This window comes from Nanorana parkeri, unplaced genomic scaffold (assembly GCF_000935625.1).
Source record: "Nanorana parkeri isolate BGI_ZX_2015 unplaced genomic scaffold, ASM93562v1 scaffold89, whole genome shotgun sequence".
NCBI lineage: Eukaryota > Metazoa > Chordata > Amphibia > Anura > Dicroglossidae > Nanorana > Nanorana parkeri.
This window is the reverse complement of record NW_017306357.1, coordinates 2,023,741-2,037,489: the sequence shown is the minus strand read 5'-3', so window position 1 is coordinate 2,037,489 and position 13,749 is coordinate 2,023,741. Positions and strand designations below refer to the sequence as shown.

Genomic DNA, 13,749 nt, shown 5'->3' with positions numbered 1-13,749 from the left:
TCTTCCTCTTCTTTCCGGTCCTTTTCAGCCTTCTCTCCAGCGCTGCGGCAGGTCTTCGATCCAGCGCTGACTCCTCTGGGCTTGCTAGCATTTCTTGTCCCACGGTGTCTGCATGCGGGTGCACGCGTCCATAGACTTACTTTGCCTCTCTCCTCGCGCCCCGGCCAAAAATGTGAACTGCGCATTCGCACGCCCCAAGATGCTTTGCGGCTGCCCGAGAAATGTTCATATTTTTGGACGGGAGCGCGCGGGGAAGACACAGCTAAGTTTAAACCACTGTTAAAGCGTTTTGTTTTAAAAAAAAAAACATTTTGCATATATCTGCTGCTTGCTAGCTGATATATAAAAATATAAAGAGACTGATATATAAAAAAAAAAAAGCTTGATCACTTGAAAACAGGAACAAACTTTAAACCATTATAACAGCTCAGCTGGTTTCATCTTTCTTCGCTGTGGACAGCAGTTCCAGTTTCTTAGCACCTTAGAAATGGGGGAAGTGGTTGAAGCTGTGACAGAAGCTCCGGTCTGTTCAGTGCTCCATAAGGCGCACCGGACCTCCCTGCGTCCTATGGTCCGGTGCGCCTTTATGGAGCGCTGTGCCGCCCCAATGGGGCATAGAATATGTTATTAGCATTGTTAGTAGATAAGAATTTATATAGATTGTTTCCTTAAAGTGACATTAAAGTAAAAAAGAAATTCCCTCCTCTCATGTTAATGTTAGCACTTACCTTAAATGATGTCTCTTATTCCGATCTTCTTCTTCTTTCCTGATGTTTTCATCTGTCCCTCCAGTGGTGAGGCGGCCCTCCGATCCAGCGCTGACTGCTCTGTCTCTCCGATCCAGCGGTGTCTGCATGCGAGTGCACGCGTCCATACACTTACCTTGCGTCTCCGCTCATCTCCCAGCCGAGAATCCGAACTTCGCATGCACCCGCCCCAAGATGCTTTGCATCCGCCCAAACAGTTTAATTTTCTCGGGCGTGAGCGCGCAAAGGAAAAAAGGTACGTTTAAACCACGGTTTTAGTGTTTTTTGTTTTTTTTTTAAACTGTTTGCCTATATCTACTGCTTGATAGCAGTAGATATAGGCAAATAAACAGGAGGGTTGAGAACCCCTTTAATAATTTTCCTATGGACGTTTTATATTTAGTTCACATGCTGCCATCTAGTGACACTTTGTGGTAATGCACATTTTTTCATGTTCCTTTCTCTAATATCTACGACACATTTCCTGTGTGTATATGCTTCACCCTTCTTGTTGGTCAGTACTTCCTGTGTCATGGCCACAGCTAACAAGCCACATGTAACAGGGACACATGTATTCTGCACAGTACGCTACGAAAGCATCATCTTTTGACCGCATAATACCGCAATCATTTACCTGCTGTTATCCTGCTGTAACCTAATGTTCAGAATAAAGTGTTTGCCTATATCTACTGCTTGATAGCAGTAGATATAGGCAAATAAACAGGAGGGTTGAGAACCCCTTTAATAATTTTCCTATGGACGTTTTATATTTAGTTCACATGCTGCCATCTAGTGACACTTTGTGGTAATGCACATTTTTTCATGTTCCTTTCTCTAATATCTACGACACATTTCCTGTGTGTATATGCTTCACCCTTCTTGTTGGTCAGTACTTCCTGTGTCATGGCCACAGCTAACAAGCCACATGTAACAGGGACACATGTATTCTGCACAGTACGCTACGAAAGCATCATCTTTTGACCGCATAATACCGCAATCATTTACCTGCTGTTATCCTGCTGTAACCTGATGTTCAGAATAAAGCAACCCTTGTGGATGAAACGGTATTGGTGAGTTCAGCTATCCGACAATGATTGTCCTCAGTGATTGAATCTGCTTATACAGGCCAGGCATAGAGGTCTCAGCAAGGGATAAGTCACTAGCACAACAATCGGAGGTAGAATAAGCACAAAATACGGTAAATAAAACAATTTTAGTATTTTTTTGTTGGCAAATAAAAAGTATTTTCATGAATTGAAATGAAGGCCGCAGCAATGTCTTAACTCTCCAGGGCTGTAAGTCTAATGCCAATCAGGTATGTTTACACCACGGCAGATAATAAAAAAAATAAAAAATACATTGCAGACGCCAGTGACATAAAAGTCAAAATGTTTTAAGCTATTTAAAATGCTGATTAAATCACTTACAATGGATGCTGCTTCTTGATGTTTAAACATTTTAGTTTCCTGCAGAATCAGCTGGTCCCCTAAACACTGGCCCTGATATCCTGTTTTAGGGTGGCCCCTTTCCCTTGCGGGGGTCTATGGAGCCACCCTTGTGTGTGCTGCTAAGCTGTGTGTGTCTCCACCTCTCCTCCCTTCTCCAAGCAAGTAGATGGATGGCCTCTGAAGACTGCTTCTTCCCTTGTGATCTTGTACTGGACAGGTAGTTCAAAAAAATGAAAACTACCTGTATATTTGTTTGATCTGCATTCATTATTGAAAAATGGATAATACTACTTTAATTTGTATTAACAGTCTCCAGTAATCCCACAAACAAAATGACATGGTATGGAAGAGAACGGGGCAGCATTAGGAGCCAGTAGGGATCTGCTGGTCAAGAGTCAGGCTGTGCTGTCTCGCAGGGGTATCTAGACCAGTGGTTCTCAACCTGTGTAACCTCAGGATCCATTTTTCCTTGGTCATTAAGGCCCGTCCCAAGTCGCACTGCAATGGAACGCAGAGCATTGTGGTACCGCATGTTCTGGTGCAGGTGATCGAACTGTGGGTGGGAGTTGCGTTTGGGGTGCCATTCAAAAGATCCACCCAGTCTCCATACCTTACAAGAACTGGAGTTGATCCACAGCCTGGGGTCCAGTGTGGGCTGCTGTGCTGTGACAGAGCTCCATCCATATGTGCATTGCTTCTACAGCTCCCTTGTGTGCCCTGTAGAGGAGCACCTCTACAGGACACATGAGGGAGCTATACGTATAGATGTAGCTCCCTCACAGCTATAGCCCCAGCCTGTCCCACCTCAAGCTGACACTCGGCGCCGGGCAGCATATTTTGAATGGCTGTTTGGCGCAAGAACTGACAGTGCTGCACTAGGGGAAGGCTGAGGAGCCTCTCACCTATAAAAGTGGAAGGCATGCGGCAAACCGCTGATTATGGGTCACGACCCACCAGTTGAGAACCAAGGATCTAGACCAGTGGTGGCGAACCTATGGCACGCGTGCCAGGGAGGGCACGCGAGGCCCTTTCTGCTGGCACGCGAGGCCACGTTCAGGCCTCAAAACATTAAGGCAGCCGACATGTCTACTGTCAAAGACGGAGAAATCGGCGAGCGAGATGGAGGAGAAGGGGGACGGAGCGGTAGGGGGTGGAGACAGAGGGAGATGGGGCGGAGATGGAGGACGGGAGGAGACGGGGGACTGAGCGGCATGAGACAGGGCCGGAGACAGAGGGAGATGGAGGCGGAGATGAAAGAGGACGTGAGGAGACGGGGACGGAGCGGCATGAGACAGCGGGCGGAGACGGGGGAGATGGTAGAGGCCAGTCGAGCGGCGAAGCTGAGACGATTGGGCGCCGAGGCAGCAGTGAAGGCTGGGCTTCCAGTGTAAGGTAGGAGCTGATCCTGCAAAGCCCCCCACAGATCCTGCACAGCCCTCCTGAGATCTGGCAGAACAGGAAGGGGTGGGGTAAATTTAGTGGGGAGGTGGGGGTGGGGGCACCCGAGTTTTGCCTTGCCTAGAGCAGCCCCAAGCCAGAATACACCACTGCGTTCAGGGACCACCAATTGAAATAGATCCGACTGACCCGGATCGCCTTGGTATGCGATCCGGGCCATTCACAATTAGGCAGTGGCGGCGGCCAATGAACAGGTAGGTTAGACGGCTGCTTCCTCCTCGCTAGGACCCCGGGAGGCCCCCGCAAGCAGCCGTCTAATCTGCCTGTTAAGAGGTCACCGCTGCTGCCTGATTGTGACCGGCCCAACTACAGAGGCGATCTGGGACGTTCGGGTCCCCCCTGAGAGCCGTACAAGGCCGTAAGGCAGTGATGTTGAACGTTTCTTAAACCTGAGCAATACCAAACTTATTTTCAGCGCTGGCACTTTGAGATAAATAAATTGATTTTGCGTCACAGTTTGGGCACTCGGGTTCAAAAAGGTTCGCCATCACTGATCTAGACCATAAGACTGACTGCACCAGTTTACAAATCACTTGGTGGGTAACACAGTTCCTGTATATGTAAGTCAGCTTGTTTTGTAGCTGATTGCCCAAAGTTCAGGATTTATTTATAAAAATAAATAAGGTGTCTGTTGTTCTTGTATTCTCAAACCTAGTTTTACTTTACCTTGTCTATAGGTTTATTTTTTATTTTTAAATAGGCAAGAGATGTGATAAGTTGAACTCTGCAGTGTGCACAAGCCGCTGAGCTCCAAGACACTGATTGCATTTGCATGCAGACTAAACAAGATGCCGTGATTCCCAAAACAGATGCATTTAGGGAAGATATTAACTTAACAAAGTACAGCTGCCGAGAGTAAGTTGGCTCTCTCCTGTATACAAGCAACATGATATCAGAAGTTAAAGCCTTGATCAAAGTTCATCTGTTGTAGGATTATAACAGAGAAATGCTGGGCCATGTGGGGATGCTGAACGATTTTTGGTTTTGTAGCTTATATAAACAAAAACATCAAATAACTCATGCTGCTGGATTTTCGAGGACACAAAAATGTATTTTATTGTAAGACTTCACAATAAACTATTTTAAAGGCTAGGTTTACCTTTCCGACCATATTCAGGCCCGTTCACTGAACGAACCCACACATCAAACACAAACAAGTTCATCACTACTCATGAAGACTACAATATCTTTCTTCTCCAAAGACAGCATGGACCATGTTTGGATCAGAGAGAACGTCCATACACTCAATGTCATGCCACTAAATAAACCAGTAGAAATCTGCCTGTTGCATTGGAGCATTGGAGTTCTTTATATGTGTAGCTCCCATCACCTTTTGTGAGGTGGCTAATAGAAATTTAGTGATTGCCAGGGCTGTGTGCAGCCTGGTTGGATTATAGTTGGTATTTATCTGGTTAGTTCCAGGTGTCCTGGCATTGATTGCACCTACCTGGGTGGAGTGTGACTCTGCTGTAGTGTGATCATTAAATGAGGGGCACTGTAAGTGTATGTACAGTTTACCAGCCAATCACTGGGATTCTCTAAACCAGTGTTGCATGCTGGGATAGGGTACAGATACTGGAGGGAATTGCCATGTGCTCAGTTCGGGACCAGCCATGGATTAGTCTAGGCTAGAGTACTGTCCAGCCTGCTACCCCAGGCTAGGCCTGGGGGTGGGGATGTTGGAGTGCAGGAAGTGTTTTGCTTGGCCTCAAGTATTGGATGAGGCCGGTGCTGTTGTCAGAGAAGGAGAACCAAGAAAGCTGATGGCTGCTGGAGGTACCCGGAACATAGTGCACCTCAGGAGCAAGTCTGGTGATTATCCTATTAAGGATCTGTGTTCATCCCTGCTCATCTGCTACTCAAATACCTATTCAATTATGCTACAAATGGATCTACACTGAATTACTGAGTTGGACTGGTGAGTCTGGAGCCTATGTCTGTACTTCTTGGATGTCTAGGATCCCTATACCCTCTCTCCCAGTGTGAAGATGTTAATAAATGTTCTTCAGCATTATACTTCTGGAGTGGATATCAGCTTTGTAGGAACTAGAAGAGGACGGTTAAATGCTAATGGGGCAGCTGAAGACCAAAACCCCTAGACAACTAGTGATGACCAGGGTTATTCTGGCGGCTCCTTCGGGGGTGTGCACTACATATATATTTTTTAAAGGATGCATGTAACGATTATAAAAAAATCGAATTTTCTGTTGCCCTCTGAATATTTTTCAACACTTTTGTTTGGTGCTTTCTTTGGACTTTGTACAATTGGATTGGAACTTTGCCTCCAGAAGGAGAGGTCAGCAATGGCAGCCTACATATTTATCTTAGACTAGGTTTATGTTGGAGGAAATGTAGAATCCTAATTACATATTTCCTTTACTTATTTTTCCTTATCTTTTTAATCCCAATACCAGCCAGCAGAACTTTGGCAAGGAAGCTTGTCTATCTACCTTCCTGCTGAAATAAGGAAAGAAAATTAAGTGTTATAAATCAATAAAAACTACTAGAAATCAATATTATTTCATGCAGGTATGAACTGCAGAGGCAGCACAAAGAGGGCTTCACGTGTCCCCAAGACCATTAGTTTGGCCTCTCAGCTTTAGTAGGGCAGAACGGAACACCAAGTTATTGTCAGGATCTGGAATGAAGCACTGGAACAGCTCTCTGCCTTGGAAATTTCTTATAATTACAATAAGGAGAAAAGAGGCACAGAAATAGGTCACTTCCTCTTCCGCCTTTATAATGGATTAATAAAAATGACATTTGTTTGCGCCTTGTCACTTTGGAACACTTTGTCACGGCTTATTTTGACTGCAATGTTAAATTGACACTTGTGCTCATTAATGGTTTCTCCAGCGGTGAAAACCTGTGGCAGCTGGCCAAACTGCCTTATGTAAACAGCTTAGCTCTCTAATTGACTTCATAACGCTAATACATCTGAGTTAAGAGACATTAGATTTTTTTTTAATTGCAGTTTATATTCATTATCTCGCCCATTTTGAGCTGTTAATTGAAATTTAACTGCATGTGTCATCTTGACTTATTAAACACGTTAGATCTGCAGAATGGCAAGATTCCACATTGTCTATGAAATGACTTTCAAATGTTGAGATTTTTTAAAACTAGACTCTTTTGAATGAACAATTTCTTACTTATGTTCATCACTTGCTGTGCTGCTTTGTTGGTCAGTCATTGTCAGGGGTTATAATCCAGAGTAAGCATTCTGTTGGATGGTGTCCAAGCTTACACAGGGGCTGATGGTTGGCCTGAGCACTGTATCCTGGGAATAAGAGGACCAGGTCAAAGTGTCCCATACTCAGAAACACAGGCTCCAATGGCTTTCCGATGGAATAGATGAGTATCAACAGGTGGAGGGGGTTGTACTTTCATGAGAATCTGTCACTTTGCCCTAGTTGAACAATGTTAGAAGGTCAGCCCCGATGCTGGCGACGTACACTGTACGTCGTCAGTCACGAAGGGGTTAAACAGAACTCCATTTTTTTAGCTTTATCCCCAAAATCCATCCTTGGGTGTCAATGACGCACCTCCTAGAGGTGCATCATCATGTGACATCATCAGAGTGGCCTGAAGAAGAGGAAAAAAGGTGTGGCCTAAACTGTCAGATACATAGAAGAACAGGCAGACAAGGCATGTTGGACTTTAATGGCATCCAAAACATAACTTCAATTTTTAAATAGAATTTAGGTTTTGGGTCCCAATAAAGTCTGACATGCCTTGTCTGCCTCTCCTTATATGTATTGATTAAATTATACAGTTGTGGTGCCAGCCTGCCCTTTTTTTATTATTAAGAAAGGATCAACAGGTATGTACAAATAACAGAAAAAAAAAATACTTTTATGTAATCATTACAATAAATTTGTATATGCTTGCATAGCTAGTGTAGGGAGTCAAAGCCTCAGGACTCCAAAGAGCAGATCTTGCTGCTGTAGTATGTGTATTCTGACTCCGATTGCTGTATTAGCGATTTATCCCTTGCTGAGACCGCTATGCCTGGACTGTATAAGCAGATATAATCACTGCGGACAATCCTTATCAGATAGCTGAACCCACCAAATACCTTTTCATCCACGAAGGTGCTTTATTTGAATGCAGTAGGGTTACAGCAGACAACAGGGTACAGCAGATGAAGGTCGGAGATAGTAATGTTTCCAAGCATGCAATGCAGATTAACATGTAGTCATGTTACTGTCAGCCATGACACTAGAAACAACTAGTCACATAAAGAAAGGGGAAATACATCATAGATGGGAGGGAACACAGAAAAATATGGTGCAATTACCCAAAACTACCACAAGATGTCAGTATAATAATCAGCTATACAATTTCAATGAGCAAATGGCTTAAGGAAAATAAACTGTGTGATTCTCATTTCACATTAATGTGAATATTAACTATAACTATGGAATGTGTCATTTTTATAAAATTATTGTAGCAGCACAATGTGAAAACTTTCTAATAAGCCAGTATTTAATTTATCTTAGAGAAAGCCAACAAAATTAGAACAGTATATTGCCGTTGAGTGAGCTCAAAACTGAAACCTAGGAAAACAGCTAAATATACTCTTAAAGATTTGTACGCATGTCCAACTATTGCTGAGATTTGCGTGGCCTGGCAGTCATGACAAACCAGGCTGGTGACCTGATTTATAACTGCTGCATTAAAATAATGCAGCTTGGTCATCCAGCCTGTGATTGGACAGTGAAAAAGATACTGTGATCCCTCAGCCTTCCCTTGCTGTCAGTGTGTTCTTTGTTGTCAGCACAGATTTGCTCAGCGTACTGCACCTCCTTTTCCCAGTTGCATTTAAATATACATTAAACAATGTTTCAGTAAAAAAAAAACTGCATTTGCTATTGTTTTTATATCTGCTTGGAGTTTGGCTTTACAGCAAATATAAACCCATTATGAGCAAAATGAAATGCTCTTGTCAAAAACACATTATAAATAGCTTTTTTGTGCTTTAGATTTCGGTCACGTAGCTGCTTTTTCACGGCCTCAATGAAAGCTGTCTAGAACGATGGGCATCACACCACATCCCAAACCCCCTACTCCTCCAAAAGGCCACACAACAGGAGCACAAACATCAGGGTGACAACATCACAAATGCTTGGTAAGGCCCCCCGCCTTACCAAGCATTGGTGATGTTCTCAACCTGAAAAGGAAGTGGCAGCAATAACATTTTAAACAGTTAAACATTATGCTCTCCGGATTAAAGGGGTGCATTTCCAGCAATATATACAGTACATTTGTAGCTTTTGGGTTAACATACACTTTAACTTTTAGTATGAAGCCTCTTTGTGAGTATTGATGGCCAAGTGGCGCCTTCTTGCCTATTCAGTGCATGTCCTCTTATTGGCAAATACAATTCTCCATGACTCTTGCATACGTCCCCTTTCTCTACCCGAGCAGAGATATAGCATAAAGGAAGCTCATCTCCCAGAGGTGGAATCAATCCCATCTCACCTGTCTGTAGGCTCAGCCCCGTGTCCAGCTTGTTGTGCGGCTTGTTGCTGATGAACAGATAGCAGAGGACACAAACAGTGATGATAAATGCCAACAGGACGACAGCAGCTATGGATAACCCCACCAGTGCTCCCACGCTGCGGAGACAAAAAGCACACATTGCGTGACTAGCAGTCTATTTAATGAACGGTTTTCCATCCACTCAAAATTCATAACTCCATTTTATATAGTGGTTTGTAAGATAAACCTCATGCTTGCCACTTATATTTTTTTGTGGCCTCATGGTGAATTGAACTTTGAAAGGGTTCAGTTACCCACTGGGGCTTTCTTTGACCCCAGTCTTAGTTAGTCACTTTCTTCAGACAGAGTCATTACTATACAGTACAGAGCCATTAGTAAAATCACCATGGACAGATTTTCCAAACTCCATCATGAACAGACATGGACCCCCTGGACCCCTATTAATGAGGTGTTTTGGGCTGGGTTCCCTGTGTGGAGATGTTTCATTTTTTTATTACTGATTAGTGTGGGACTCCCCCTATAATGTGTGTTTGTTGGGGGGGGGTTTGTATACTTCATGGAAGTTATGACGTGTCATTAACCCCTTGTTTTAACAGGTCAGTCCACTCCAAAGTCAGCTATAGGTTGATTCTGCTGAATCACCTGCTGGCTTCTTATATCTTTGGTAGGCTCCAGTGGTAAGTATCCACAGGTAATGTCAAAACTATATCTAGAGCAGCCATTCTCAGCCAATGTTCCATGGTTCCATGAAACATTAGGTTTCCTCCTGAAGTTGCTTTGGGTTCCCTGAGCAGAATGAGCAAAACATGTTTCTAAAAATAAGTTACCACTGAGACCAATGATCTTTTATGTTATCTGTAAGGGGGACCTTCTTCCCATTGACCACCAATGTAAGGAGAACTCTTTCCACTGGCCACTAATGTAAGGAGCTTTTTTTTTACCACTGACCAACATTGTAAGGAGCTTGCTTCACACTGACCACCAATGTAAGATACATTCTTTAGACTGTCCACCAATGTAAGGAACATTCTTCCCACTAATCATCAATGTTAGGAGCATTCTTTCTATTGACTATTGATGTAAGGAGCATTTTTACCACTGACCACTTCCCAATAATGACCAATGCAAGGTGCATTTTTCCCCTGATCACCAATGTAAGGAGCATTCTTCCCACTGACCATCATTGTAAGTAACATGGTTACTACTGATCAGAATAGAATAGAAAGAGCATTCTTCCATTCTTTCCCGTAATCACTAATGGGCAATTCTCCCACTGACTAACAATATAAAAGGGGCTATTCCCCAGTGACTACCACCAGAGGAGCTACACTGACCACCAGTGTAAGAGAGTACTACACTGGCCACCAGTATAAACAAGCACGTGACCGACCACTTATGAAAGAGGGCATTTTCCACTGACCACCAACATAATAGGACATTTTTCCACCACCACCAATGTGAGGGGGCACTTTCACAGTTTATGCTTCTTTTCTAACCCTTATTTTTATTATACTTTCATTTATTTATTTTTAGTCCACATTCACACCTAGACATCAGAGTTTTTGTGGTATTTATGCACGTTTTCACCTAGCGCTTTTGAGTGTCTTTTGCGCGTTTGTGTGCGCATCTGACATGTGTACATTAAGTCGCGTGTTTCAGCTCGCAGATTTGAGTCTATGGTGACAAATTTACTATCGTTTGTAGTAAAGCAAAAGGTAGAGAAAGACTGCTCTAGCGTATATCATGGCCCAGCAAATTTATCTAAAATATCTAAAAACCAGTTGTGGAAGGTAGGTCAGTGGCACAGGAAAAAAATTTACCTCAGAATGTCTTCCTGCCTGGCTTGGCTTTTACACAATTAGGCTTGGTTAGCATATTTTGCACTGAAAAACTCAAAAAAGCTGTATGCAAGTTGCAAAACAATGGTTCCATATAATAATAGTTTATTAGTTCTACGAACCAGCAGTTGTAGATGCACAATTTAATAAAGGAGCAGAAAGGAGTACCGGAGTGGAAACTATAGCAGATATGGGCAAGTTTTACTTAAGTTTTATATGTTTTAACTTTTTTTATCTATTTAAAAAAAAAATGTTTTTTATATAAATTAAATGCAGGATACAGCTATGCTTCATCATTCAAAGGATTCTGAGAAAGAACAGCATCAGATGTTAGCATTTAGCTTCTCTCTTTCTAACTGAAAGTCAGAGGAAGCTGTCAATCAATAGTGACATTATTATCATCATTATTATTATTATTATTATTATTATACAGGATTTAAATAGCACCACAGTTTACACAGCACTTTACAACATATGAGGAGACAGTAGATTTACAATACAATGCCATACAAAAGGATTAAAGGACCTTGCTCATAAAATCTTACAATCTACAAAGTTGTGACATGTTTCCTGTGATCGCCTGGAACTCCTCTGAGCCCGGTATATCCAAAACGTGTCAGGATGGGGAGTAGTCACAGTATGGGGAACTTCCTCTGATTCTTCTTTGCAATGCCTGAACACTGAAAAGTTCTGCTCTAGAGCACTTCCGGGTTCAAATGTAAAGTCCTAGCTGGCTGTGGCTGGTTATAGAGCAGATTGGGAACTCCCTGTTCTCAGTTTGCTTGGCAGAGTGCAGAGGAGTATTCAAGAGTCTTAAGCTCAGTAAATGTGGTTTTTGTTTGAGAAGTACCTTTCATTCCAAATTTCAATTTGAAATTACTGTTGGCAAGTCTATGATGGCATTATCGAATGTTAGATGGGAGTTTTCACATGAGAGATCTATGCAAAATCTACTAGTGCATGCCCAGCTTCACAGACCCCTGGCAGAAAAGCAAGGCAGATAAGAAAAGTCCAAGAATACATGTGAGGAGGTGCCAAGGGCTCCTCCTGCTGGATTGTTAATTAGAATGCAAAACATTAACATGCAATAATTCACAATTATGTCACTAAAATACATTTTAACTACTGAGCACAGTAACAAAAGACAATAGGGGGGGTGGGGGGGCATTTATTTCTGCCTGCTCCAGTTTTTATAAATTCTCCCCATTTTCATTTTATAAAAGAAAACATCCTTGTAATGACCCAAGCTGAAGTAAAACTATACTAGATTCTACTTCGGTGTCTTCTCTAAGAGTTGAACCAACTGCCTGTGGGGTTTTTCAAATCAGCAAGTTGCCATACTGTCCATACAGACTGGGTCTCCAGAGGTAATTTCTTTTGCATATAGTGACATCTAAAACAGAACATGCCCTGTTTTCTTTTCTCTGCTTCTTGTCTTCCACCTCCTTCTTTTTTTCCTTATTCCTCTCTCTACTGCCCTCTTTTTCTTCCCTTCTTCTGTCTTTTCTACTATACTCCTTAAAATTCCTGATAATTCTTCCTCTAAACTAAAACCTGTTAAGTACCATGAGCTGATCTATTTTTGGCTCATTATCAACTTTGTAGCATCCTGTACCCTCAACTGTACAAAAATATATAATTTGCTATTTTTTTGTTCAAAGACAAAGTCAAAGACATTTCAAAATCTTTGTTGTTCTCCACAAGTCACAGGGGGACAATTATCAATACTGTCACACAGCAAGGCAGTGCTAAACGGGAGCAGTAAGACGTATTATGATGCAGATTTACTGTAAGGTTACACCTTGATTTATAAATCTCCCCTATGCAGCTATAGAGTAGCAATGCAACAGATTTAAACTGGAATCTGATCACTTATTAATTGTTGCTCTGTTTTTAATTGCTTTATAAATGTCCCCCAATGTATATTTTATTACCCACCTTGTTCTTAATTAGAGAAAATATGTAATAAAAATAAAATACATTTATATTCTCATAGAGCAGCATCAAGTCTTGTCTGCCTTGTCTGCGGATCTGCTCACCAGGTGCTCAAGTAGAAAGCTCCATCTTAGAGATGGGTAGCTCATGAGCGATCCGGATCTATTGAGCGGCTCCCTCAGAAGAATGAAAGAGCGGTGGCTCAGTAAAAATGAGCAGCGGTTCTTCTGGTCAGTGCTCTGTGGATGGAATGTAGAAGCAGAGAGTGAGACAAGAGTGTAATCGGCTCTTGTAATATGTTCCTAGAGTGAGAGCCAGGCTTCTGCCAGCCCTGCCCAGCCCACCCCTGCAACCAATCACATCTGTGAGAGATGGATCTGTGAGCCCAAGAGACAGATCGACTCAGGAATTATTTGGTTCTTTCGCTCCTTTGCATCTTTGAATCTGGCTCTCGATAGATCAGGAACGATAGAGTTCTTCAGCTCCTCGTGCCTTCTCCATGATACTGATTGAGATCCGCTCAAAAGGTTCACTCATTCTACACTACAGCATTTCTCCGCCTTATGAATTGTGCTGCTGTTTTAAAGGTAAGTAAATTCATGTGAATTATAATAATTAGTGTAGCAGGGGAAGCGGGGAAGTGTGAGTTGGGGGGGGTGCTTGTGAGATAGTGCTCACTTTTATTATAATGCTTTGCTGAGACTTGTAGTCCCGCATAGCTTGTGGTATTTTGCATACCTGTATGATGATTATACAGCAATGCAGAATTGCACCAACTATGTAGGACTACAAGTGCCAGCAATGCATTATAGTGGGGGG

The 13,749-nt window shown here is 42.6% G+C and overlaps 1 protein-coding gene across 1 annotated transcript in view; it reads right to left on the bottom strand.

Moving 5' to 3' along the window:
• FAM159A (family with sequence similarity 159 member A) overlaps positions 1 to 13,749 on the bottom strand; it is a 58,750-nt gene that overhangs the window by 33,265 nt on the left and 11,736 nt on the right. Inside the window, exons 2-3 of the mRNA XM_018552475.1 lie at positions 9,137 to 9,273; positions 1,752 to 1,754 (exon numbers count right to left, since the gene is read on the bottom strand). Coding sequence (XP_018407977.1) covers positions 1,752 to 1,754; positions 9,137 to 9,273 — 140 coding nt within the window. The remainder of the gene's footprint in view (positions 1 to 1,751; positions 1,755 to 9,136; positions 9,274 to 13,749) is intronic.